This window comes from Patella vulgata, chromosome 3 (genome assembly GCF_932274485.2).
Source record: "Patella vulgata chromosome 3, xgPatVulg1.2, whole genome shotgun sequence".
NCBI classification, from domain to species: domain Eukaryota; kingdom Metazoa; phylum Mollusca; class Gastropoda; family Patellidae; genus Patella; species Patella vulgata.
The window spans coordinates 66,624,168-66,652,110 of NC_065881.2; the positions used below are offsets into that span (position 1 = coordinate 66,624,168).

Sequence of the window (27,943 nt, forward strand, 5' to 3'; positions counted from 1 at the left end):
ATGGAATGTTATCTTTTAATAAAAGTACTTTAAAATTCTATATTTAACCTTTATGCTGGCATATTGGGGCTATGAGTTATGATTTAGAATCTTAAAAAATCAGATTTGCACTATTCCTTCTGTGAGTACTGTTAGTAAATAATACTACTACTATACCAATACCTTCTATATCTACATCAACATCTATAAGAATTTGTAAGTTTAATAATTTCTGACAGAAATCAACAGCTTTCTCCCTATAAAATGGCCCATCATTGTACACTGGATCTGCAATAGTGGTTAAATAATAGTGGTTTCTTCTATTAAATGACAACGAATAAAATCAGAAAGACACCAGAAATATGAACATGAGAAAATATAAGATACATAGAATCGTATAGACCGCCATTCCATATACATGTATACAAGTTTTTAAACAATCTGAATTTAGGCAGAGATCTTATAATCTTCAGCAATTAAAATTTGAAGTAGTTTAAGTCTAACCGACCCAGACTCATTCATAAAACATCCTCCAAGGGCAGATTTCAGTTCTTGAGAAGTTGTCATTGATTAAGAAAATATTTTCAAGGATAATAATAATTTCATTGGGATATATGTTTCTTCTAGTGAACATGAAAACTAAAAGAGTTTATTGCCATGTTAATGGAATAATAGAATTTGTCATTGTCAAAATCAGCTTTAAACACTGATTCGAAGGTGGCGTGTTCTAGCTGTGACAGGCTAAATACATTGCTTTAACCTTTTCCATCATTTTGTCTCATTAAAAATCATCATTAATCCTATAAGATATCTTTATGAACAAGCCAACAGTGAGGCTGATGTCCCCCGCCGAAATAGGAAAATAATTAGTGGACACATATAAATTTATCACAAATTATCTTTTACAAAGTATTGAACAATCAAACAGTATATCTTTACTTATAGTCTAAGCATACAATGTTTTTGATGGAATAATTATAGCATATTAAGGGGAAAACATGCTCTATGCCTACAGATCTAGAGTTTGGTTGTATCAACGGGTCTATTTTCCATCTTGCTGCAAGTTGTGCAAAGTTCACTGTTTTCTTTCTGTCATTAAATGTCAATTCATTATTGCATACTACATATTTAATTAATTTATAATAGTTTCTTTTTCAATTTGTTTTTTCCATTTATTTGTTTATTTACCTTGCCTATATTCATTGTATTGGATTGTATTGGAATTGCTCAATTGATGCTTTTATCAATACCTGGTTATAATATTATGACATGTAATGTGGCAAGTTGAGTCGGGACATGTAGGCTATAATGTAACCTAAATGTATACATAAGTGGATTTCGTTTCATTTTTTTCGAAAATATTGTACAGATAAAAGAGGAGGAATTACAGGGGTAATACATTGGAAAGCTTCTTCAAGAACTAAAGCATAAACTATATAAACGAGCTTATAAAAAGGAAAAGTTTGTATAAAGACGTTTCGTTTGCACAACTGGGTGATGATAAATCACGTTTTGTCTTTCTAGCAGACGACACCGTTTTACGGCGAAAGCACGCACTCTATTTGTGACGCTTAATTTATTTTATTATTCACTCGACGTCATCACTTAGTAGACTTACTATTTTTAATATTTTGTCTTCGGTATAAAGCTGTTTATGCACAAAACCAAATACTATGACATAGAATATTTTGTTTCATGGTTTATCGGCATTCTATTTGTCACTCATTCTATCGCTATTTATAGAATAGGCTACCTTGGTTACACAACTACGGTACCAAATGTATCTATTAATAAACTGCTCCCACTCCCAGGCTACAATTTGTACATGCTGTGTCTGCTAACAGGTATTTCCTAGATATCAACGGTCAAATTTCCCCGAATATTATTTTACATTTCTGTGATATGTGAAAAGGTTTGTTAAAATTAAATATTGAATACGATTTTATTGGAATGTACGATTTATGGGGAAGAAAAGATTTTACAACAGTGGAACGATATCGTAACCGAACAAAGCACGTGGTTTATTTAATGAGCCATTGATTGGCATTGTAATTGAATAGCGGTAAACGTGCGATATAAGCAAACTGACATGAACTCGCGATTTGTATTTTTCACAGATTATAATTTTTAAGAAGTAAACGAGAAAATATTTGTTACATTAAAGGTCTGTTGTAATATGCGAAGTCCGTGATTTTTCACAATCACAAACAATTACCCCTCCGATAATAATTGAAATTGTCGTGTCTAGACGAGTAGTTCAGTATTATTCAAAAATAAAGAAAACGAAATTCTTGGTGTAAATCATGTTGACCAAGTGTTGAAAAACTGATGCATATTTCTTTTTTTATTCAGGTAAAAAAAAAGTATGGCAAGCAACAGAGACACACACTCAGAACAGACTCCTCTCGTCAGCCCTGTCTCAATACCAGATGAACTTGAAATCTTAAAAACCATTGATGAATCAAATCCCACAAAAATAAAGAAAACCAGTCTTCCGTACAATCCAATATTAACACCTGAGAAGAAACACGAGGAGAAAATTGACGAAGATGATTGACGAAATAAATAGAATGAACAGAGAATCATTATTTGAATGGAAACATCCTTTGAGTCAGTTAAATCCAAATAATCTTAGCATTGGCCATGTTAATATTAGATCGCTTAATCTTCATGCAAAAGACTTGAAACATGATCAACCTATTCTTAACTTAAGTATAATTTGTGTCACAGAAACATATGCTAATTATTTGTCTCATCTGCATAGAATCGACAACTTTAATTTCTTGGGTAAACCTACACCTCATGGTGTTGGTTTTTACATTTCTAAACAAGTACAGGTGACAGAGTATTCCCTTCCTAATGAAATTATTGATATTGAATACCATACTATAAAATTAGACTATAATCATAAGCCATTGATTCTAGTTGTAATATACAAATCACATTCACAACATCTTACTGACTTTATAACTCAGTTTGATACATTAGTTAGTGGTATTAAACAAAACTCTCACAATATTCTACTACTTGGTGATTTTAATATGGATCCAACACAACTTGACAATATTCTTTTGAAACACAATTTACAACAATTGATTACATCTCCAACTCATTTCCATGGTGGTACATTGGATTTTATCATATCATCTATTCCTGATATAAATACTGGCTCATTCCCACTACCATATACAGATCATCATATCATATGGGCATCATTACCATAAAAATGTAAATCTTAAGTCCCATCACCATTTAACACAATTCTTTGCTCACTGCTCACATATAAATAGACATAGTTTTTGTATTTTATGATCTTTTCTTCTTCCATTCTCCCTCAAAATAATAACTAATGTGATTATTGTTATAAAAAATTTGAACAGTGAAAAATAAAGAGTTTTAAAAAAAAACAACATTGTATTTATTTATTCATAACTTATACCATGGATAAAAAGCAACTGCTAAAATGCACTACCTGGTGGCTTATTTGGCTTAGCCTTATGCAAAACTTAGTCAAGGCAGAACTTAGTCAAGGTATTCATGTAATGAAACTATAAACCAAGTTTGATCACTCTCACTTAATTAGAACTAAAGTTATCGTGCCCCAAAGCATCAACCAATCAAATAGCTTATCTCGGCCTATGCAGAAAATGCTCATTATCGAGGTATTCATGTAATGAAACTATAAACCAAGTTTGATCACTCTCACTTAATTAGAACTAAAGTTATCGTGTCCCAAAGCATCAACCAATCAAATGACTTATGTCGGCTTAGCCTGCGCAGAAAAGGTTCATCTAATTAGAACTAAAGTTATCGTGCCCCAAAGCATCAACCAATCAAATAGCTTATCTCGGCCTATGCAGAAAATGCTCATTATCGAGGTATTCATGTAATGAAACTATAAACCAAGTTTGATCACTCTCACTTAATTAGAACTAAAGTTATCGTGTCCCAAAGCATCAACCAATCAAATGACTTATGTCGGCTTAGCCTGCGCAGAAAAGGTTCATCTTCGAACTCCATCTAGGCATTGACCTAATAAAGGCCTACACCAAGTTTGAACCTTCTACCTCAACTGGGAGGAGAGTTATTGTGTCCCAAAAAGTGTGACGGACAGACAGACAAACAGACAGACGGACGAACCCATTTTAATAGTCCCCTGCTTTCTTCGAAAGGCGGGGGACAATAAGCATACACACCAATTTTGAACATTTTAACTCAATTCGAAGGAGTGTGACGGACAGACAGACAAACAGACGACGGACGAACCCATTTTAATAGTCCCCTGCTTTCTTCGAAAGGCGGGGGACAATAAGCATACACACCAATTTTGAACATTTTAACTCAATTCGAAGGAGAGTTATTGTGTTCCAAAGTCTCAGCAAATCAAATTGCTTATCGCTCTGCTTAATCTGAGCAGAAAATGCTCATTATCGATCTTAGTCAAGGTATTACTGTAATGAAACTATACACCAAGTTTCATCACTCTCACTTAATTAGAACTAAAGTTATAGTGTCCCAAAGCATCAACCAATCAAATTGTTTATCTACTTAATTAGAACTAAAGTTATAGTGTCCCAAAGCATCAACCAATCAAATTGTTTATCTCTGCTTACCCTAAGCGGAACAGACAGACAAACAGACAGACGGACGAACCCATTTTAATAGTTCCCTGCTTTCTTCGAAAGGCGGGGGACAATAAGCATGAACATTTACTCAATTCGAAGATCAACCAATCAAATTGTTTATCTCTGCTTACCATAAGCGGAACGGACAAACAGACAGACGGACGAACCCATTTTAATAGTTCCCTGCTTTCTTCGAAAGGCGGGGGACAATCAAAGTAGGAGAGTTATTGTTTTCCAAAGTCTCGACCAATCAAATTGCGTATCGCTCTGCTTACCCTGAGCAGAAAATGCTCATTATCAAACTTAGTCAAGGTATTACTGTATTGAAACTATACACCAAGTTTCATCAATCTCACTTAATTAGAACTAAAGTTATCGTGTCCCAAAGCATCAACCAATCAAATTGCTTATCTCTGCTTACCCTAAGCGGAAAATGATCATCTTCGAACTCCATCAAGGCATTGACCTAATCAACACATACACCAAGTTTGAACATTCTAGCTCAATTAGGAAGAGAGTTATCGTGCCCCAAAGTATCAACCAATCAAATTGCTTATCTCTGCTTACCCTAAGCGGAAAATGCTCATCTCCGAACTCCATCAAGGCATTGACCTAATAAACACATACACCAAGTTTGAACATTCTAGCTCAATTAAAAGTTATCGTGTCCCAAAGCATCAACTAATCAAATTGCTTATCTCTGCTTACCCTAAGCGGAAAATGCTCATCTTCGAACTCCATCAAGGCATTGACCTAATCAACACATACACCAAGTTTGAACATTCTAGCCCAATTAGGAAGAGAGTTATCGTGTCCCAAAGCATCAACCAATCAAATTGATTATCTCTGCTTACTCTAAGCGGAAAATGCTCATCTTCGAACTCCATCAAGGCATTGACCTAATAAACACATACACCAAGTTTGAACATTCTAGCTCAATTAGGAAGAGAGTTATTGTGTCCCAAAAAGTGTGACGGACAGACAGACGGACAGACAGACAGACGGACGAACCCATTTTAATAGTCCCCTGCTTTCTTCGAAAGGCGGGGGACAATAATTAGTATTAATAACTGTCTCGTGTCAAAGGAAATTACATCTTTAATTGAAAGAAGATTTCATATAATTACCTATTTTCTGTATTAATGATTTGTGATGAATCAACCAATTTACAAGAACATGGCCACTAAAGCATTTATTTTTTGACTCCAGATTAGAGGATATCTTATATAAGAGAGCAGACATTGCTGGTTCTATCTTTATGTAGTCAGGCTGATCTGTCTGAAAAATAAAGAAATCTTATTAACCAAGAAGCATGACTTTATAGTGACACTAGATTATTATAAAGTCAAAGAATGAATACATGTATTAAATTTGACAATGCCCTTTTTTTTTAAAATGCTTCTAAGCAGTCTTTAAAAGAATGATGCTTAATTTCTTTGTGGAAAAGCTATAGCCTCTTTGAATTTTTCATATCACCTATTTGTATAAAATCAAATGAAAAATATACATCATGATTAAATCAGCTTTTCAGTGTGGTGTGGGCGTATTATGTCGTCAGCCATGTCCATCAGTACATCAACAATTGGCTTCAAATTTAGTGCGAACCATTGGGGTCATGAGAAGATAAACCCCTGACCTTCAGTTCTGGAGTTACCTAGCCTTTTCTCTAAATCTTGTTAATATAGAGGCTACAGTTTTGGTGTGAAACACTCAGGTAATAAGAGGACAGAACATATTGATTTTCAGCATTCCTGGACCTTCCAGAGTTTCCCCTTCTTTTTGAAAACCTTGTAGCAATAAAGGCTAGTTTTTCAAAATACTTTTGTTGCAAATTTGGTGTGATGTATTGGGATCGGAGAGGATACTTCTGGCGGATTATTAGCATTCTAGGACCTTCTCTTCCAGAGATATATTACATGCTGAGAAAAGCTTATGAACACGATAAAGATCAGGCCCCGAGTTCACAAAGCATTTTCAGACTTAAGTTTAGAATTTACTCAAAATTGTTCGCCTTATTTTAACTAAAATATAGCCCTTTATAATAATTTTGTTTTTTTAATGCATCAGATATATCAATAAGAAACTATATGCAAAGTTTTGTGCTTCTGGATCAAAGATATTTCTCATGAACAGTGATTGAAAGTTGAGCAAATTCTCAACTTAAGTCTGAGAATGCTTTGTGAACTCGGGGCCAGATTTCTTGAAGCCATAAATAATTCTTATCAAATTTGGTCAAAATTCAAATTTTCTTTTAGAGACCTAGCTAGCCTATGCAATGTGGACGTATTTCCACTCTTTGCATGGTTATCTTTTCTAACAACTTTACCTTCTGTGTTAGTGTGATATATAATGCAATTAGATGTCTGGTTGACAGAGTATATAACTGTAACTTTAACAACACATCCTCCTGTTAAAAGACAAACAAATTATTCAAATTATCTCCCTTTGATCTTTTAAAATGATAAACTTTCAAATTTCATAAACCACCAATTGCCAGGCAAGATACACCCACATTTTGAACGTGATTTTTTGTACAATCAGGGGCCATAATCAAGGAAGGTATGATCCGAAATGCAAGAATATATCGAAAGGGACTGAGGTCTTTGGAATATAAAGACATATTTTAAGTTTCATCAAAATTGGACCAAAATTGTGACCTTTAGCGGGTCCACAACCTTCGTATTACATATTTTTAAACAACAGTGTACAAGGAGAGACCATTTCGTAGGGCAGTTTCATTTCGATGTCCCCGAAATTTTAACTCAAACTTCATTATGGTGTAACAGTGATATTTTTAAATGGTTTTTAAAATGGGATAAAAATTGTGACCTCTAGAGGATCCACAAGCTAAAGATGTGATTTTTCGTACACTCAGTCAACATAATCCTGGAAGTTACGGTCTGATATGTGCGAATATCCAAAGGAAATTAGATCTGTGTGATACAAACATATATATATATATTTAAAGTTTCATCAAAATCAGACGAAAATTGTGACCTATAGCAGGTCCACAACCCTTGTATTACATACTTTTACACTATTTGAGTTCAAGGAGTGGCCATTTTGTTACACAGTTTCGTCATCAGGGTGCAACGGTGATATATTTAAACAATTTTTAAAATCGTATAAAAACTGTGACCTCTAGAGGGTCCACAAGCCAAAATCGTGATTTTTTTCGTTCAATCAATGGCCACAATCCAGGAAGTTATGGTCCGCTATGCGCGAATATTGAAAGGAACTGATATCTTTGGGATATAAACACATGTTTTAAGTTTCATCAAAATCAGATCAAAATTGTGACGTCTAGTGGGTCTACACAACCTTGATATACCATATATTTACACTATTTGCGAAGGGGTGGTCATTTTGTATGGCAGTTTGGGTCCAATTTTCGCAAAATTCAAACTCAACTAAAAACACGTTTTTTTGTACAATCAGGGAGTTCCAATCTGATATGCGCGAATATCGAAAGGAACCAAAATCTTTGGGTTATAAACATGCATTTTAAGTTTCATCAAAATCAGATGAAAATTGTGACCTCTAGGGTGTCCACAAGCTAAAAATGTGATTTTTCGTACAATCAGGGGCCATAATCCATGAAGTTATGGTCCGATACATGCCAATATCAAAATGAAACGGATCCTTTGGAAGATAGACCTATATTTCAAGTTCTGTCAAAATCAGATAAAAATTGCGAACTGTAGGTGTCCACAATCAAATTGTGGACCAACAGACGGACGAACTGGGGGGACGGCATAATAGTACTAGGCCTACACATGAAAATGTGTTATAAATGTATCTTACAGCTTGAGCAAGTAAAAGTTTTTTTCTAATACCATTTTCACCATTATTCATAAATTTCATCAGATACTAAAATAGAAATATATCATATATTGCTTAAAGCTACAATTTCATATTTTTAAGTTATATTTTTAAAATTCATTAAAATAAAGCCTTAAAATAGATGGTATCCATAAACCGTCCTACCTTGTTACAGAATAATCCTATTAATCCTATAATTCACTATTGTCAGCTGAGAAATTGGCAAAAATATCATTTTCAACTTCAAATTCCAACGTTTGAAGGTAGCTAATGCATGGAGGCAATAGGAAAACAAGGGAGGTAATTGTGTTATTATTTTCTGTGGGAAATAATGCCCATGGTCGTATAATAGTGAGTTGATAACCTATTGAGCAAAAGACATAGAAATAATTATGTTTTGACTTTCTTAGAAAATATGAAATTCCCGCTTTAAATTCAAAACTCAATAATTGCACAGTTTTAATATAGACCTTATAAAATGGGAAGATGTAGGCATCAATTTGCCTACAGTATCAGGGGTTTTTTTTTATGGCAAGGCACCTTAAACCCCATGATAATGGACATTAATTTGATCAAAAATACATGCAGTGATAGCTTGTACTAAATTCTCAGCCTTTTTCTGTGATCCGGTATCTTCTTTTTTCAATTTATCTGCTTCCACTTCAAAGTTCTAAAATGGTAATAATGTCTTATCAAATTAAGAATAAATAGTCTACATAAACTAAAAATGAAATGGGGTTTAACATCCTACTGTTCTGCACCGACTGGGATAATGAAGACAGGCAAAGCCATACAGTGTAGTGTGTACTATGAGGGAAATTTTGCCTGGACTACAACACTACAGCCCACTCTTACTCTTATATCGGATATTAGCTTTAGTCTTTAGAGCATCCATAAGACGTTTCAAAGTGATCAAGGGCCATAACTCTGGCAGGAATTATCGGAAATCATCTCATTACTGTAAACACTGTGTATAAATTTAAAGTCAATCGGATATTAACTTTAGCCTCTAGAGCGTCCACAAGCAATTGTGGGCACCAGACTAACGTACAGATGGACGGGGGCGACAGCAATATGGCAATATACAACCACATTTCAATGTGGGCGTATAAAAATAAATCTGTTGATGACCCAAGTCACGCACTTCCACTGTCGTCAGGCGCAGATTACAGTAAAGGTTCGTCTGTTTTTGGATGTTTCTTTGGACTCTCAATTATACCGATAGGCAGCTATAAATACAAATCTGTAAATTATGTAAATTTTTATACGGCCACATTTTCACATTAATTTGTGCCTCAAATTTTGCCCGTTTTGGATGTTGAGGATCGAAAGATGTTGGTTGAATTTTGGTGCAACTGTTTGGGTTACGGACTTACATGCATACACCTTCTGTTCCAGATTTAAGTCCCCTCGATAGAGGCTACAGTTTTAACCATGTTTTTTTTTTTCAATTTGGTGTGAAGCTTTGGGGTCATAAGGTAACAAACACATTTTTAGATGGGACAATGAGAGGATGATCCCGGTTCATCTCTTACAAAATCTCGGCGCATCGTGTATGGCAATCGCTTGTTTGGTTATAAAAGTGTAAGCGCAGTAATAATTCAGAAAGTTTCAATTCCACTTCTGGTCACGATTTCAGAAGGTTTATTCTGACATAGTAGAACTGATAAAGGTGATGGAAGAAGCTAAAATGAGCCTATCAAGTTCTGTGCAGGAAATCATGAGTCATATTTTGGAAATTATTTCGGACGGTCCAAGGGGGGAAATACCTATTAAAAAAAACACATCTCCGGAAACCAAATAAGCCCTGCGTAAAAGTCACGTGGATGTTCATAGTGCAATGATAGTATTCTTGGTGTGATGCATTGGGGCCATGAGAGGACGACCCCTATCGATATTCATTGATTTACAACCTTCGGTTAAAGACTTACGACCAATTTCCTGGCCAAAGGCCATATACCCAACTAATTACTGGAAATTGTTAAAAACTCTTCGTCTCATGAATATAAATATTGTCATTTTGTGTATACATTTAAAGTCGATCAGATGATAACTGTAGCCTCTGTGTATAAATTAAGAGTCAATCGGATGATAACTGTAGCCTCTAGAGTGTTCACAAGCTATATGGGTGTATAAAAATATGATTAAAAATTTCAACGACAGGAGCGCTAACTCTACAAACATTCAATGCATAACTCTAAATATTGATATGGTTTCTCTCGGTTCTAGCAACCAATGCAAGCATTAATGAAAAAAATCTTAAAATCTCTTACCCTAGAGTTTAATAAGAATTGTGGATGAAAGGACGGATGGATAGCTATAAGGGCAATGATAATATACTACCACATGAAATAGGCAAATAAAATGAGAATACAAACTGGACCATGTTTCCTGTCAATGGGCAAGTTTATTGACCTGGTTCTAATTTTACAAAAGACAATTACCTCAACTATGAATATCCACAGATGTTCTTGTACCAGCGTAAAACAGTCTTTATATAACCATTCACTTAGACTTGATAAATAGTTAGACAGAAAATCTGTTACAGGTTTAAGACTTGTGTTTACTGATACTCCTCCTAGTCTTAATTTCAATAACAGGGGAAGGGCATCTTTTATGAAGAGATTTAACTGTAACAAACAAAACCAAATATAAGACTGATAGAATGGAATTTTAAAATAACAAATTATTTAAATCAAAGAATAGATATATCGATGCTCTGGGTTTAACATTTGTTTATTAATTGCACCTTTGAACACTTAATATCAGTAATCAAAATACAAAACAATCGAATCTCTCTACCTTGGATCCAAAAATAAACTATTTATTTGATACTGCTATTTAATTTTGTAAAGCTTACCCTATATGTCATAAGTCGTACCATAGCCCTTAGAACCGACATTACATGCGATTGATAAGAATTTAGTATTGTTTTTTTACCAGATGATATTTTCTTATAAAACATTTGTTCTTCTTCACATCCTGACATACTGTCTATCACAGAATAACCTAAAACACAATAATATATCAATCTAATTTAAACCAACCGAAATAGGTTGCCAAGAAACAAAAAATATTACCACCAGCAGTTAAATACACCAAGCCAAATAACACATTTCAACTGTCATTTGTAATCCAGCCATATAACTACATAATTGACTTTAATTTGGTTTAAAATAATTGGGGTTTTTTTTGTTCTTTTTTAATTTTACATAACTGTTGTAAAGTCATGAGCGAAAGTGAAAGGGGGATTTCTGTGTAACATATGAACGTTATGTTCTGTATCCGACAAATGTTTTTTTTATACTTACTACTTGCAACAGATACTTGTGAGTCTCTTCCACTTCTATTCAGTTGCTGATTTTCGTCACTAAATAATTCTTCTTTCCCAAGTTTCATAGCACTTAATAACTTTTGTTCATAATATTCCATTAATGTAAACATAGTGTGTACATTATTGATTCTGGTACACATCTGAAAATAAATTATAAATAGTAACAATTATATATCATGGTGAATATCTCTCTGTCTCAATATCAGAAAAAAATAACCTTACTTTCGCAAGGAAGTGTTGTCAAGAGATAAACTATCCTGGCCAGAAATACTCAACTTCAACTCAAATTCAGAAATCTATTCAGAACCCCATGATTACCATGCATGTAGAGTTTTATGATAAAAAGTCAAGTCTAATTCATTTTTATGCAAAATCAAACAAAAACCAAACAGATGGTATCAGTGCTTCAAATGAGGCGGCATTGTAGAGGGCATTTAAATCAAACATGTTAATACACATTTAGTGCTGAAAGCTGACTTGTCTTCTATTCCTAAGGGATATAAGTGCTATAATTTATATTCATACCAGCACAAGTCTTGAAACTGTAAACTGACAAATTATCGAGAAAAAATATACGTACTCTAGTTTATGTAATATTTCTACTCCCCAATGAATGCCAACAGTTTTCAATACGTGTTTGAGTAGTCACTGTCATACCAATATGATTAAAACACAGGATCTAGAAGAGTTGTTATATTAGCCGCGTTTTGGTTGAATTGAGGGATAAGCCAATGAAACAGTCTGTTACGGTGACTTCTTGGCGTGCCATGCACGGAACTCTGGGTAAATCATTAGAAATGCCTACGCTGATTGATCAATCAATGCCTGACGTCATACAGTCAAAAGCCGTTCTTACGACCTCTGACGCGACTTTCAAGTACAACTTGTCAAATCTTATGTAGTGTAGGCCATTGAAAGTATAAAAAAACGAAACGAAATATAGATCTGTATTTTAATTAGACTGCTGTCATACAGTGTAAAAGTATCTAGAAATCAGAAGTACCTGTTCAGTAATAGGCTCATATCTATCACATAAATAGGCAGTTTGTTTATCAACATATTCCATACAGTCTACATTTGTCTGTGATAACTGATGACGACATCCCCACACTAAACCACTAATCTCTCTTGTCTGTATATGCTCTACTAACTAGTCAAATACAAAAATTTTATTACATTAATAAAATAATATTATTACATGAATTGTACAGTACATCCAATAAAATAACACAGAAAAGGGCTTGACGGCCCCCTAATTCACCAAGTCCCAAAATAAACAGAGAGATAACTCTGAAATTTACAATCAAGATATTCTTCCTTATATCCCAATGAAAATTCATGTCGATTTTTAAACTGAAAAATTTAAAGCGCAAAGGAAAGAAAACCTAGTAAACTTTGCAATTGTAAATTATTTTGATCGGGTAGCTCTTTATGTTCCAATGAAAAATTCTATTGAGAACTCTGTACTGCATCACATGTGGGATTTATTAACTAAACAATGCACTGTTGGCTATTAAAAAATGTTAAAATAATTTTGTGATAAAAATATCCTACCTTGGGTCCAATAAGTTTTTTGGAAAGTGATAGAGGGGTTCCACATAGGTCTAAACACAACATATTATCAGCATATAAACACATAGTTTCCCTTAAACTCTAAAAGATATAACATAAATATGTTGCTTCATTTTCCTAAAACATCAGGAACAGGATAACAAACAAATGTTTCATTGTTAAAGAATTTATAAAATTCATCATTATCTTTAAACAGCTAAATAAATAGATAAAACATTTCTTTAATTTAAGATATACCTACTTAGTGAAATGTAAATTTACCTTCAAAAATCTCAAATACACATCTTGTTTGGCCTTAAATTGTTGAAACTCTAATTTGAATAATGTATCACTGGATAGTTCATGTACATGCTGACTGTCTCTCTGGATGGGTGCATAAATAATATCACATAACATTTGAACAAAATAAACATTCCTTTGTAGTAAAACTAACATATCTATAGTTGAGCCTGATATAGGCAAAATAACATCTGAATTTGGCAGATCAGGCAAAGTAACATTGGAAAAATCTGAGGTAATAGAATCTAAGAAGTCTGATTGTTGCTTAGGATCTGGTGCATTGGTTTGTACGGAACCAATATCATCCACAGATGCTGTGTTTAAAGTAGAAGTGTCAGAAAACTGAGGATGAAAAAATGCTGAATAAATTCGAGAAAATAATCCCGAGCTCAATGCAGGGTTTTCCATTTTTGAATTAGTTCTACTTCTGGTAACCTTCTTATTAACCTGAGAAATAGCAGGAAAACTAAAATCTTCTGTATCACTGACTGGTGAGTTCCCAGCATCTTCTGCTGTATTGTCATAACTTTTCATAAAATCATCAATGTCTACATTTTCCTCATCAGAGTCAACATAATTGTCACATCCTGGTGTAGGTATCTGATACGATGCAGCAAGATTAAATTCTTGACCAGTTGGTGAAATAGGGTCCATATTTCTGGAGTCAGCACCACTTCCGTCCAAGTAATGGCGGTCACTAGTGTCAGCTTTTTCAAGCCTGTCACTAGTGTCAGCTTTTTCAAGCTGTTCATGAGACAGGCAAGTATTGTCTTTAACAAGTTGTTTTTGAATGCTAAGTCTTTTGGCACTTTTGATAATATCTGGAAGAGAGGATGAGTGTCGGATGGTACCAAATGTAAGGCACTTATCTTCATCATTATCATCGCTATTGTCATCAGCATAACTATTGTTTAATGATTGGGTGTCATATTTATACTTTGTGTTAAATTTTTGATGAATGTTCATATTTGGTGACACTATCTTCAAGTGAGGTTCTACAACTAGTTCTTGTATAACATTAGATCTGGCAAAATTCTATCAAAAATAAAAAAAAAAAGTAAATCATAAAATTTATAATTGATTTTTGCACGGAAATTTTCAGAAATATATCATCCTAAATGTATTTACTTTTGCATAAAGGTCAATTCACATTATATAAGAAGTGAATTTTATAAATTATAAATTTAATATGGTAACAAATTACTATGGCTTTAAAAATACAGCATTTATTTAACTGAAATTTTCAGAAATATATCAAAATACATACAGTTCTGAGCACAATTCATCCTAAATGTATTTACTTTTGTATAATGGTCAATTTACATTGTATAGGAAGTGAATTTTATAAATCATGGATTTAATATGGCAAAGAATTACTAATGCAACACATAATACATGCACTGGTGGCTTAATGGTCCTAGAGGTCAACAGAGAGTAATCGTATGTATTAATAAACATTACACAAATTTCATACTGTTAAAAACTTTGTATAATTGAGATATAATCTAATGTTTAAGAAAAAATGGTCAGTTAAGATATTCAGTTGACCTTTGAGATTCGAAAATCTTCTGATTTTTGGATTGACAGCCTTCATCAGGTTGGGTGAATTTAATTCCATAATGTTTTATCAAGTATTCTCATCATGTTAAGACTAGAAATCTTATTATTGGTCAATTTCCATAGCAGAAAATTCAAATAATTTACAAAATATATTACCTGTTTAACACAAGGACTTGATCTTATGGAAGAAGGTACACTACTAAAGGCACTATTAGCAGATGGTGTTATAGACATCATTGATGTAGAACAACTTCTTCTACTGTTTGTTACAGATATCTGTGATAATGGTCTATCTACTTGAAACTGTTTTGATGCAAACTAAATACAAACAAATACAATATTACAAATGAATAAAACTAATTATGAAGTAATCAAACTATACAACCAAGTAATCAATGTCATATTGTATATTTCTATTCCAGCATCATTCATATTTTATTAAATAAAGAAAATTAACTATCTGATGCATCAATTAATAAAAATTGGGTGTTACCCATTATGTCTGACGTAAAATCTGAAAACACATTATGTCTGATGTGAAATATGAAAACAAATTATGTCTGATGTAAAATATAAAAACAAATTATGTCTCATGTAAAATATGAAAACAAATTATGTCTGATATCAAATATGAAATTACCTTATCACCAGCTATAGATTCTAGTACTAAATCTTGTAGATGGATTTTAAAAGCTACAGCCCATTGAATCACCTCTCCTTGGAATATGGTCCTCCATATCTGAGTCCTGGTAAAATTCAGACAATTATAAAATGTAATAAGTGTAAACTTAGATTGGAAATAGAAATAAAGTGCCTGGTTGAAATGGTAGTTTGATTGTGGAAGTCCATATCTATATTCTCTTTCCAGATTTAAGTAAAAAAAAAAACAACAGTTTCCTGAATTCTTATAAACTCTGTTGATGATTCATTAGTAGGGACAAACTGTACATCGTTCATGCATGCAAATTGGGTATCACCATCATGGCCATTTCAATGTTTACAAAACATTTACCATCTAGTGGCCCAAATCCAAGGCTTACAGATTTAGTAAACCAGATGATTTGTCAGCAATGGACTGCTGGCCAGTGGAGCACATATACACTATGAAAAGTCAGAGACAATCTGTTGGGCTGTATAATTATTTTAGTGTCAGCAAGTCTTTAGCCTAACTGCCCTCTATTTTAACTCTTAAGTTAGTCTCGGCAAATATGACAGAAATTTATATTTTTCTTGCAAACCAGTCTGAGTTACAAAATGAGTACTGTTTTATTGACAACTTCAACATTATCAGCTAAGGGTTTGTTTAAATCATATGAGATACATATATAGTGTTTGAGGGCAATAAACACTTACAAGACAAAGTAGTGGTTGACTTCATCTGTAAGGACATAAATATACACTGTTATTACTTACGTAGGTGGAATATATTGACTAAAATCTTGATCTAATTGGTTTAGACGATATGCTAATCCTAACATTAATAGACTGATATCCATTGGCTAAAACATAAAAAAAGATCCTGAATGCCGATGCACTGAATTCTCTTCTTAATTATGATTACATTTTTTCTTGTTTAGCCTTAAATTGCTGAATTTTAATTTTAGTTACTGCTTTAATATTTTGAGAAAATATTGTGTTGACACTAGATGAAATCATCATTTTGTCATAATGTTTGATCAATTGTTACAATCTAATATAATATCATAATATAAATTTAGATTTAAAAAACAATTATTTTCTAACCTTGTTCTTTTTTTCAAATTCTAAAAAGTTTTCTATGTCTTTCATCAATAGTAAATAGAATGCTTGAGCTGCTAATTCTGTGATGTCAAAATATCTAAATAAACAACAAATCTTATAAATAATAAAATAATAATTCACTTTTATTCTAAAGGTGATCAATGAAATTAAAGCGAAACCAGAGAAACAACTATGTTCAAAAAATTGAATTACTGCAAGTTTGTCCAAATTGTTAAAACTTTCTTCAAAGATACCCGATCATTTAATTATCGTTCTAATTTTAGCATAATTGACTAAAATATGAGAGATAGCGTAAGAATCAAGGCAACATATTTAGCTTATTCATCTGTGCTGTAATGATATTCTTTGCCCGCTCTCGAGTTTTTACAATGTATACTTGGGACTAGAAATATGTGAAAATTGGTCAAGATATCAACGCAACTCTGTAGAGTAACATCCTTTGATCAATAAAATAATCATAAATCAAGAAGAACAACACTTTTGTGTGTAAAGAGGGGGGGGGAGGGGTCTTCTAATACATGTACAACTATTCTAAAAATTATGATAGATGTAGAGTGGGTACACTCAACATTCACACTATTACAGAAAATCTGTTGAGAGTGATTCTGGATGAATAGGTGGACAGACTGACAGATGAACAGGCAGAAGTAACAACAATATATGACCACATCATCATGTGGACATACAAACATTTGGAGAATGTATTTTTTTAGATATATAACTCGATTTGAGACTAAAAATAAACTTATTAAAAATAATCACCTTTCAAACGTATGTTGATAATTAGTTTTATAGTCTGTTATTTCATCTCGTATATCATTGATTAAAATATTTAACTGAAATTCAAAAATAATGTTTAATCAAGATTTAATGAGGCACGAGAGTCAGGGCCAATATAACTACATCTGATATATTATGATGTAAAGGTTGCGCTATAAATACACAATAATAATAAATGTTGTCATTTAGAACACAGCTTTGGGTTTTTTTGCACAAAAATACATTGGAACTAATCAATCATCAATCCTTTATTTAATTAATCAGCAAGTAAAATTAAATATTATCGTTAATGGCAACCATAACATTACAATATATTTTCTATCATTTGAACCACAGACAACGAAACATTTTTGGGCGTTCTAATACTATTAAACTATTTCTCATAGTGTACTCACAAGTTTTGGACACACTTTTTGTTCTCTTTTTTGATCTAAGTCAGTTTTAGCCATCATCTTGTGTTTTTCATAAGCAGGTTTGAAAATCTCCTGTAAAGACAATTAGATTTTTAAAATTTGCCATTAATTACAAAAAACAATCCATATTAATGTATACTCTGTTGACTGAAGTTGCACCGTTTATCAATATATTATCTGAATAAAAGGGAATAAGACACACATTTTTTACCTGTATATTGTCACCTATATCCATCCAATTAGTTTGTTGTCTATCCACAATCTCATGTGACCACGAAAATGAATATATTGTTAAGTCATTTGTGAAATAAATTCATTGGGTTTGTTTTTAACAAAATAAAGCTTATTGAATTCCCAAAGTTATTGTCCCCTTAGTTTTGAAATTTCTTTCTGTTCACAATTTGACTTCTACAGTTGATGTACACAATACAGGATATAGTTTTCCACAGAATTTGAAATATTCATGTATATACATGTCATGAGCAATTTATTCGTCATTTGCAAAAGGACTTTTAGATTAGTCAATTATTATTAATGGGAATTATCACACAGATATATATCATGAGAACATTTTATATATTCATTTTTTTGAGTATTTGGATCAACTATTAGCGATAAATTAAATATAGCTGTGGGCAGTCGTCTGTTTTCTCATAGAGCTACTAGTTTTTATGTGAACTCTTCAGGCTTCAGTGAGACTGTTTCGCTGTCCCCTTTACATAGCGGTTAGGGACCAAAGTTTCCACCCTATTTGTATACATTCAACTATTAGCTTGTACATATCTAGTAATATAAGATTTGATATTATAATGTCATATTTAACTTACCTGTATACGAGAATATAAGAAATGTTTTAAATCTGGTTTTCTTTCTGAAGTAAGATAAGCTTTAACATCATGTGCTAATGATATCAGTTCCAATAATAATCCTATAAAAACAAATAACTAATATTATAAAACTCATTAAGAACAGACAATTGAAAATATATTTAAAGGAACATGACCTTTTTGCAAATGATACAATCTTAGTCGATTTCTGGATATTTTTGTCCAGAGCTCATGCCAACTTTGAATATATTTCCGCCAAAACAGGTCACACTTTCTATCCATATTCAAGCTTTACAGGGTGTTCTCTATGTCTCTTTGATAAAAAGTTGAATCAAGTTGACCTGATGTATAATTAAGCTACTGTGATTAGTGATGGGTAAAACTCATCAATTTAAGCAGATGATTTTGTATATTACCTTTTACTATTGAATGTTTATTAACAAATAATTGTTATCGAGTATATCTCAACCATCTCACAAATCAAATGAACACATAAAATTTCATCTATTTCATTCCTTAATGTTTGAAACTCAAATTAAAAGGATCTTGTACTATTAAATTCTAAATATTTTGAGCATGAAATGAAATGAAATGGGGTTTAATGTCCTACTGTTCTGCTCCTATACTGGGCTAATGAAGACGGGCATACGCCATACAGTGTGCTATGAGGGAAATTTTGCCCGGGCAGCGGCACTATCGCCTTCTCTTATATCGAATTCCAGCTGCCAAGGGATCTTTTACGTGCATTCCAATCTATACACGGAACCTCGGTTTTTCGTCTCATCCAAAGGACTAGACAGCTGTTCTTGCACCACTGACAAGGGGAAACCACGTCGGAAAATCCTGATGAACTTTCTCGGCCAATGCAGGGATCGAACACCCGACCTCCAGGCTAGCGAGCCAGCGTCTAACCCACCTAGCCAACGTGGCTCCCATTTTGAGCATGAGTGAGGTCATAATTTTATTTTATTTTCTGCTATTGAAAATATACTATTAGAAGAATTATACATTATTGAAGGTTATAATTAAACGTACCTATCCCATCTCTTGGTTGATTATTAGGAAACAAGGTTTTCATCTGAGTTAGAGCTTTAGATGCCTGAACTATAATACATTGAACACACTTTTCTAACATAAGATACTGAAAAAAAAACAACAACATCATGCAATCAGTTAGTAATATTTCACACCAATTTCTACAAATGGTATTAATACAGACAACATGAAAGTGGCCTCTATATTATTACATACTGTGATAGGCTTCTTTTACTATACAGAGTGATCAAAGTGATCAATTACGGTAAATAATTGTTCTAAAACATACAAGTTTATTTCTTACAAAACTGTACACAAAGTCAGAACTAATATTGCAGATGCATTATAATGTAAGATTTAGATGAAGGGCTCAACGTTCTTGCTATAATTATCTTTGAGAGGCATTTAGTAACTGGATACAGCAATACAATAAAACAACTTTTGTTTCTCGAAGGAATTATCAGTGAGCAGAGATTCACCCATGAATCTGCTATAGTCCATTATAACACATTTTCCTTTTGCTTTCATCACTTTCATTTCTTCAAATCTTTGTTACGCATCTATCGTAGCAATGATCTCAGTGTTAAAATTATATTTGGAATGTGCTTAACCAGTTCTATCGCATATGTGATAATGGTTGACACCAATATTGTCCATAAACAGTTGTATACAGAGTCAGTTAGAAGCATATTTAAATATATGTTTATTAAGTTGTTTTTTTAAAAGAATAGAGATGTGCAACATCTTAAACTAAATGTTAGATTATTCCATAAAACAGGTGCTTGAAAAGTAAAAGACTGTTGACCATAAGAGACTAATTGAACAGTTTTGGGCTTTAAAAGTAGTTTATCTGATGTACGTAATGTTCGGTCAGGTGTATAAAGTTCTAAAAGATCTAAGAGGTAAACTGGAGCTAAATTATTTAAACATTTAAAAGTAAGTAATAAAATCTTAAAATCAATTCGATATTTAACAGGTAACCAGTGCAAATTATGTAAAATAGGAGTTATGAGATCAAAGTGATCAATTATGGAAAATAATTCAGAATTATTTCTCAATTCTAAAAATACATGATTGCTTGTTATTAATAATAATTTTTTAGAATTAAAAGTGACATTCAACAATTATCTATTAGGTAATTATATTCAAGTAATCATAATATTTCATTATAATTAATGGTACATTATGCTTACCTCTTCTCTTACAATAACCAATTTACCTCGGTTGCTAGGTAACATATCATATATACCAATCAACACACAAACAATATGGTGTAAAAACCAAATATTAAAGGTAAATTTTTCTGTTAAATATTTCAGATACACTATTCTTCTATACTGTTCACCCTGTAATTAAAAATTTTAATATTTAATAAAACAATTTGATTGATTTATATAATTTTTTAATATTGATATCATCAAGAAAAATGCGACTTCATCTAATTACTAGATTTTTTAGTGTTTTTATTTTGAAATTACCTGCAATGTCCATGTTACATGTGGAAAAACATAACTAAAGTAATAGCACATTTGTATCAATAATTTTACACAAAACTATGACCTCAATTCTGAATTTTCTACATTCAATGATTTTGAAACAATAAATAGAACTATACTTTAAAGGACCAATCCCGATAATATTTTGGAGAATAAAACTGCTTAGGGCCGAGCAACTAACTCAAGCTATGTGATGTATTTTCGAACAACTTAAACCCGTCAGTCTTCATCTGGAAATGGAAAACGGTGTCCCACCCTGTGTAATGCAGTGTCTGGATAAAACCAGACTTTAGTTTTATAAAAAATAATGTGTTGGTGAAATTTACGTTTCGTTATCAAGTACAGCACATGGGTCATTCATTGTATAGACCTCTAAAGGAACGGGAATCGATTATCAGATCACTCAACGAAAAATTTGACCCGAAATCTTAAAAGGGTTACGTGTCCGGATAAGCAGTTTTAACATCCACGTCCAAAAGACTCAATATTTTGAGCTGAAAGTTTGAGACAAGGTAAATACACCATTCTTCTATATTTTGGCATTTAAATTTCATACCTACTCAGACTTTTATTTTTGAGACTCTGTTCAGATCGGGATAGTCCCTTTAACAATAGCCCAATTCGGTGACAATAATGCTCTAAGTGCTCTTAATTAATTTCTGTGAAAACAATAATGATCTGTGAACACAATTTTGTCTTATAATCACTATAATAACATACAACAAGCCAACAGTGAGGCTGATATCACCCTCCGAAATCACAAAATAAATAGATGACACATATCAATTAATCGCACATTTATTTTTTTCCAAATGTATTGAGCCATCAAACTTATTATTAACTATACACTAAGTTTCATCACTCTCTATCAGATACAATAAAAGTTATCTTGTCCCAAAGCATCGACCAATGAAATTGCCTACCTCTGCTTAGCTTTAGCTTGAAATTTTAATCACTGAACTCAGTCAAGACATTCAGCTGATGAACATCTACATAAAGTTTAAACATTCTAGCTCAGTTAAAAGCAGAGATGTTATGTTCCAAAGTCTTGACCAATCAAATTGCTTATCACTCAACCTAAGCAGAAAATTCTCATCACTGAACTTAGTCAAGATAATGCTATAATGAATCCATACTCAAAATTTCATAGCCCTCAATTAATTATAAGCAAAGTTATCGTGCCCAAAAGCATCAACCAATCAGATTATTTATCTCTGATTTATGTAAGCAGACAATGTTCAACATCGAACTCCATCAAGGCATTCACCTAATGAACGCCTACATCAAGTTTGAACATTCTACCTCAATTAGAAGTACAGTTATTGTGTTCCAAAGTCTCTCTCTTCGAAAGCGTGGGACAATACACAGCCATTTGAGATATAGTCTGGCGGTGGTACCACCGTTGTAAAACAAAATTGCCATGGAAGCAATTCTTTGCTTTTCGAAATGGGGGTGATGTCTAGTGCTCCAGAAAAAAAAGCCCCGTCGATCGGGTCATGGGAATTGTTTTGGCAGCGGATTGAATTTTGAGGTCCTGACGGCCCAGATTTTCGCCAGGAATTAGGGGGTAGGGTATGATATATGCATATATGGCCAAATTCTAATGTGTATTTATCGCAGAAAGGTGATAATATATGAATCCAATACATACTTGATCTAAAAAATGAACCTTCACGCGTGTCCAATGACGTCATCAATCCAAAATCCAAGATGGCGGCCAAAATGGTGGCAAATACACAAAATTATCATGTCAACTCAAACCGGGCATCTAATATATCGTCTAAGATATGGTCTCGTGTATTTTTGGTCCAATGACTGACATATTTCCTTTATACTGAACAGCTCCACTTTCTTTTTCACTGGTCGTTGTAGAATGATATCCGCCATTCCTTGTTGCCAATGATGTATCAAGATAACTAGAATATCTGTAACATTAGCGACTGTACCTATAGAGGTCAACTCATCATGTTGTTCCTTCCCCCTGATCAATACCAGTCAGTAGGTAACCAGGTAGACTCCTCTGGCGGTCCATTGTAGAAATCAGTAAAATCAGCGGGTGACTGAATCGACTTAGCATCACACACAATGATTCTAATGAATTTCTGTGGGTATATTCGTCATCTACGACCCCAAAAACATATAAAACGATATATTAGAAGGTCAGTTTGAGTTGACATGATCATTTTGGGTATTTTCCGCAATTTTGGCCGCCATCTTGGATTTTGACTTGATGACGTCATCGAACACGCGTGGAAGTTCATTATTTAGATCAAGTATTTATGGCATTCGTATATTATAACCTTGGTTCGATAAATACACATAGGAATTTTGCCATATATGCAAATATCCTAGCTTACCCCCTAATTCCACCCGAAAATCTTGGCCGTCAGGACCTCAAAATTCAAACCGCTGTCAAAAAAATTCCCATGACTCGATCAACAGGGCTTCTTTTTCTGGAACACTAGACATCACCCCCATTTCGAAAAACAAAGAATTGCTTCCATGGCAATTTTGTTCCACAAAGGCCCGCAACTCTGGTACCACCGCCAGACTGTTAAAACAAAATCACTCACAATTCCATATCTAAGTCCAAACTCCTTGAGCAGACGTAAAGAAGCTGATGATAAAAGACCATATATGGGTTTTTCTACATCACTGTCCTCCCATTTAGATGCAGTGTCATATCTGGATATCAAGAAAAATTACATAATAAATCAGCGATTCTTTTATGCATACATTTGATCAAGATCAAGATGTATACAACTATAAATGTTCATTAACGTCTGTATTGATGTATTATCTCCAATCTCATGATCCGACCTGTATAATTATATTCCTAACAAATGTACAATGATGGCAGATACTATAATAGTTAATCAACATAGTTTCATATTTGTTATATAGTTGTATAGAGGAGAGATATTCAATCAGCCTTCAGTTCTAAAAATGTAAACAAATCTATGGCAAACAAATGGACAAATTTCAAAGTATTTTATTTAGTTAATTCATAAATTTTCTAACATCATTTGTCAACAATTTTCTTACATGAATAAGATCTGCAAATAGATGATAAGTTTGTACAATTAACCCTATCACATTCAGTGAAATAAAATCTCTTTATTTCAACATTAAACCAACAGTAATAACTTACGTTAATAATTTATTCAGTAAAATACAGTAATCGTTATGAAGTGATTGTTTCTTCATATTGGCTGACTCTTGATGTCCACTTGGAAATGGGAGAGAAAAATGCCAAAATTTATCTAAATGCTCTGAAACTTGATTTCGTTCTTGTTGCTGCCAAATATCATACCCATTTCTAGTCTAAAAAAATACCAACATATAAACAATAACTGGGTGGTTTAGATGGGAAATATAAAGTGTTGTCATTGTGTATCATGCAGTTTTAAAAACAATTTATTTATCGGTAATAAAAACTATAAACTGTGCACCTTATTTTTATTAGAAGTAAGTATTCCTTGATAGTGATAGAATGGGGAATTGGTATAGAAAATAAAAAGAGTAGTAATTAATAATTCAGAATAAAATCAAGTGTACCCACCAGAAATGAGTGAGGATTATAAAAAGGGTTACTGTTATTTTCTAATGCTGTTAACTGACCAATTAATTCTTCAGCCAATAACTAGAATAAATGTTAAAACAAACTACAGGTATAAAGATTATACTTCAAAGCTCACCAGAAAAGCTTCATAATCGTTTTAAATAATGCAAGTAATTATATGTCAACATATCCTTTCCATAAGCATAATACTGATCCAGAATGTCAATGTTACCTGCCACAGGTAAATGTCAATGTTAGCGACTTCCACCGTTCTCCGTGAGCAGTCGTAACTTTCCGCTAATAAACAAGCTGTAACGTCATTTTAGTCCTTCTGTTCATAGAAATATAGACTAGAATATGAACAGACAGTTATTGGCAGAAAGCTACGACTACTCATGCATAAAGGCAGAAATCTACCTGTTGAAATTTACCTGTGGCAGGTAACATTGACATTCAGGATTGTGTTATACTTATGGAAAGGATATATTGACATAATTATTTGTATTATTTAAAATATTTATAAAGCTTTTCTGGTGACCATTAATAAATGATTATCATTTTATCAATATCATAAAATCCATGCCAAATATGTGTCAGGTGTTGGAGGGTTAGGGTAATAAAAACATTAGGTTCTAATCTAAGTAGATCACATGATATACACCCATATTAATCCACCACCAAAATGCCCTTAAGAGCTCTCCCACCAGATTTTTTCTTCTAAGTAGCATATAAATCTTAAAGATGCATTATGTAAGATTTAGATAAAGACCAGGCTGTTCTTGCAATATTACGGTAGTTCAAAAGTAGATAATTCTGAGCGACTGACAGTTTATATTCTCTATTTCAAGTATCATCAACACGATAATACATAAAGTCTTGATTTTCAGTCCTTCAATTGGAAGCTATATTATCATTTTACGAAGGTATTTGGGGTTAGGGTGCTCATTTTCTAATTGACACAATATCTAAGTCATCAAATGGTCTATAGAGAAGATTTTTGGGCTTGTCTTGTGAATAAATACCTAAATAATAATTTATATTTGAAGCCAGAAAAAACCCTGCATTAGGCAGTTTTAGCTCTTACATTTTAAAATAGCAAAACTAATAAATATAATTGGATTGTAGAATTTGCTATTTTGAGTAAATAAGTGTATTTCAATTTTAATTTTCTAGTATTCAAATTGATGAAAGGTGGGGGGTTTTTTCTCACTGGTTGTCACCAAGTTTTTATGCTGCCAAATTATTGAATGATGTTTGTTATATTAAAGATCTAAATGACATAGTCTATCCTGTCAGCTTTTACTTCTTGCCATTATTTAAATAGAAGACACTGGACAAAATGTTACCTTCTGAGCAGTCTTTTTATTAATACTAAGCATAATGATTTTCTCATACTGATGATATTTTGCTGTAGTAAGATTAAAACTACGCTGTAACAATTCACATAAAGTTTCAGTAGGTATAATGGCCATCTCATCCTGATCTTCAACACCACTATCTTGTAGAGAATATGGGGTGGTAGGTCGACTAGGAGATAAACTAGTGTTATAAGAAAACTTTCTGGTATCTGTGTCTGAGGTACTTGGTACAGGGGAAGGCGTATATGGTGAAGGGGGGTCTGGTGCACCAAGAACTGGATATGTTGCACACAGATAAGCATACTTGAAGGTTTGGAGCTCCTGAGAAAAGAAATTGTCATTTTAAAAACAACTCATCATTCATAACAACATCATTAATATATCTCTTGTTTCCGTTCTGGGAGCAGAGTTTTTGTTTTTTGTGAAATGTCAAAAATTTGTAACCGGTAAACATTTAGAGGATATAATTTGTAATTTCCAAAATACAGAGAAAATATTTTTAAAACCCAGCATTTCAGTAAATGTTCATAGCTTCCTAATAGAAAGCAACATTCCCAAATTTCATTTGGAAATCTGTTGTTACTTTTCTAAGATTACTTTTGCCTCAGATATACTGTATACATTATAAATGAAATGAAATGAAATGGGGTTTAACGTCCTACTGTTTTGCTCCTAAACTGTACACGGGACCTCGGTTTTTTGTCCCATCCGAACGACTAGACAGCTGCCCTTGTCAGGCCCTCCGTCCTGCATCACTGACAAGGGGAAACCGCGCCGGAAAATCTGGATGAACTTTCTCGGCCAGTGCAGGGATCGAACACCCGACCTCCAGGCTAGCGAGCCAGCATCTTACCCACTTAGCCACATGATCCCCCTATACATTATAAAAACAGAATAACATATATGAATACCTTTGGTTCTAAATGATTTGTTAATTCATGCTCTCCTCCTCTTATCTTGACTGAATCTATAATAGTAATACACAAAAAGATTATCAAATCACATAAATAAACATAATGTTCATAAAAAAAACATAACCAGAGCCAGCATCTTTGGAATTTTTTGGATTCAATTTTCTACAGAATGAAACTTTGCGAAAATATGAAAAGCTCTTGTAATAAAGGCACACCATTCATAGACCAATTACGTCGAAATTTCCTATGTAGTGATTCCCATATACAATACCAAATTAAGCATTAATCATTCTAAATAATATAGCCAATAAAAAAAACCTTGCCAAATAAAGAATCATGTTTTCATAAATAGTATATGAATGTTTTGTTATATTACACCATAGAATTATAACTAAGCTTTTATTTAAAGTTTTCCTTGATTTATGACACTGTCACTGATTGTCTGAATGTATATCTACATATATGTATCGATCTACTCAAAATCAAAATATCTTACCCCCTTCCTGACTTCTATTTGGGTTCACCTACAATATAACAATAACAGTAAAATAATATTATATTTATATTACACCATTTATTAATAGTAGTAATATAAAGTCTGTTTACTAAAGTATCATATTATAAGG

At 32.9% G+C, this 27,943-nt stretch overlaps 1 protein-coding gene across 2 annotated transcripts in view; it reads right to left on the reverse strand.

Moving 5' to 3' along the window:
- Positions 1-27,943, reverse strand: part of LOC126814803 (uncharacterized) — a 36,153-nt gene that overhangs the window by 5,276 nt on the left and 2,934 nt on the right. The window contains exons 4-25 of one of the 2 annotated variants that reach the window (XR_008787518.1): positions 27,814-27,841; positions 27,315-27,370; positions 26,392-26,724; positions 25,046-25,126; positions 24,635-24,807; positions 24,057-24,168; positions 21,181-21,333; positions 19,988-20,093; positions 18,953-19,053; positions 18,108-18,197; positions 17,695-17,768; positions 16,915-17,008; positions 16,585-16,670; positions 15,812-15,917; positions 15,328-15,489; positions 13,594-14,646; positions 13,315-13,413; positions 12,764-12,906; positions 11,738-11,900; positions 11,287-11,435; positions 10,871-11,056; positions 9,013-9,096 (exon numbers count right to left, since the gene is read on the reverse strand). Coding sequence is in view for 1 of the 2 variants with exons in the window: in XM_056099508.1 (XP_055955483.1) it covers positions 163-267; positions 5,732-5,882; positions 6,931-7,011; positions 8,409-8,468 (397 nt within the window). In the remaining variant the exon portion in view is untranslated. Of the gene's footprint in view, positions 1-162; positions 268-5,731; positions 5,883-6,930; positions 7,012-8,408; positions 9,097-10,870; positions 11,057-11,286; positions 11,436-11,737; positions 11,901-12,763; positions 12,907-13,314; positions 13,414-13,593; positions 14,647-15,327; positions 15,490-15,811; positions 15,918-16,584; positions 16,671-16,914; positions 17,009-17,694; positions 17,769-18,107; positions 18,198-18,952; positions 19,054-19,987; positions 20,094-21,180; positions 21,334-24,056; positions 24,169-24,634; positions 24,808-25,045; positions 25,127-26,391; positions 26,725-27,314; positions 27,371-27,813; positions 27,842-27,943 lie in introns of those variants that run through there. The other variant, XM_056099508.1, reaches the window with a different exon arrangement.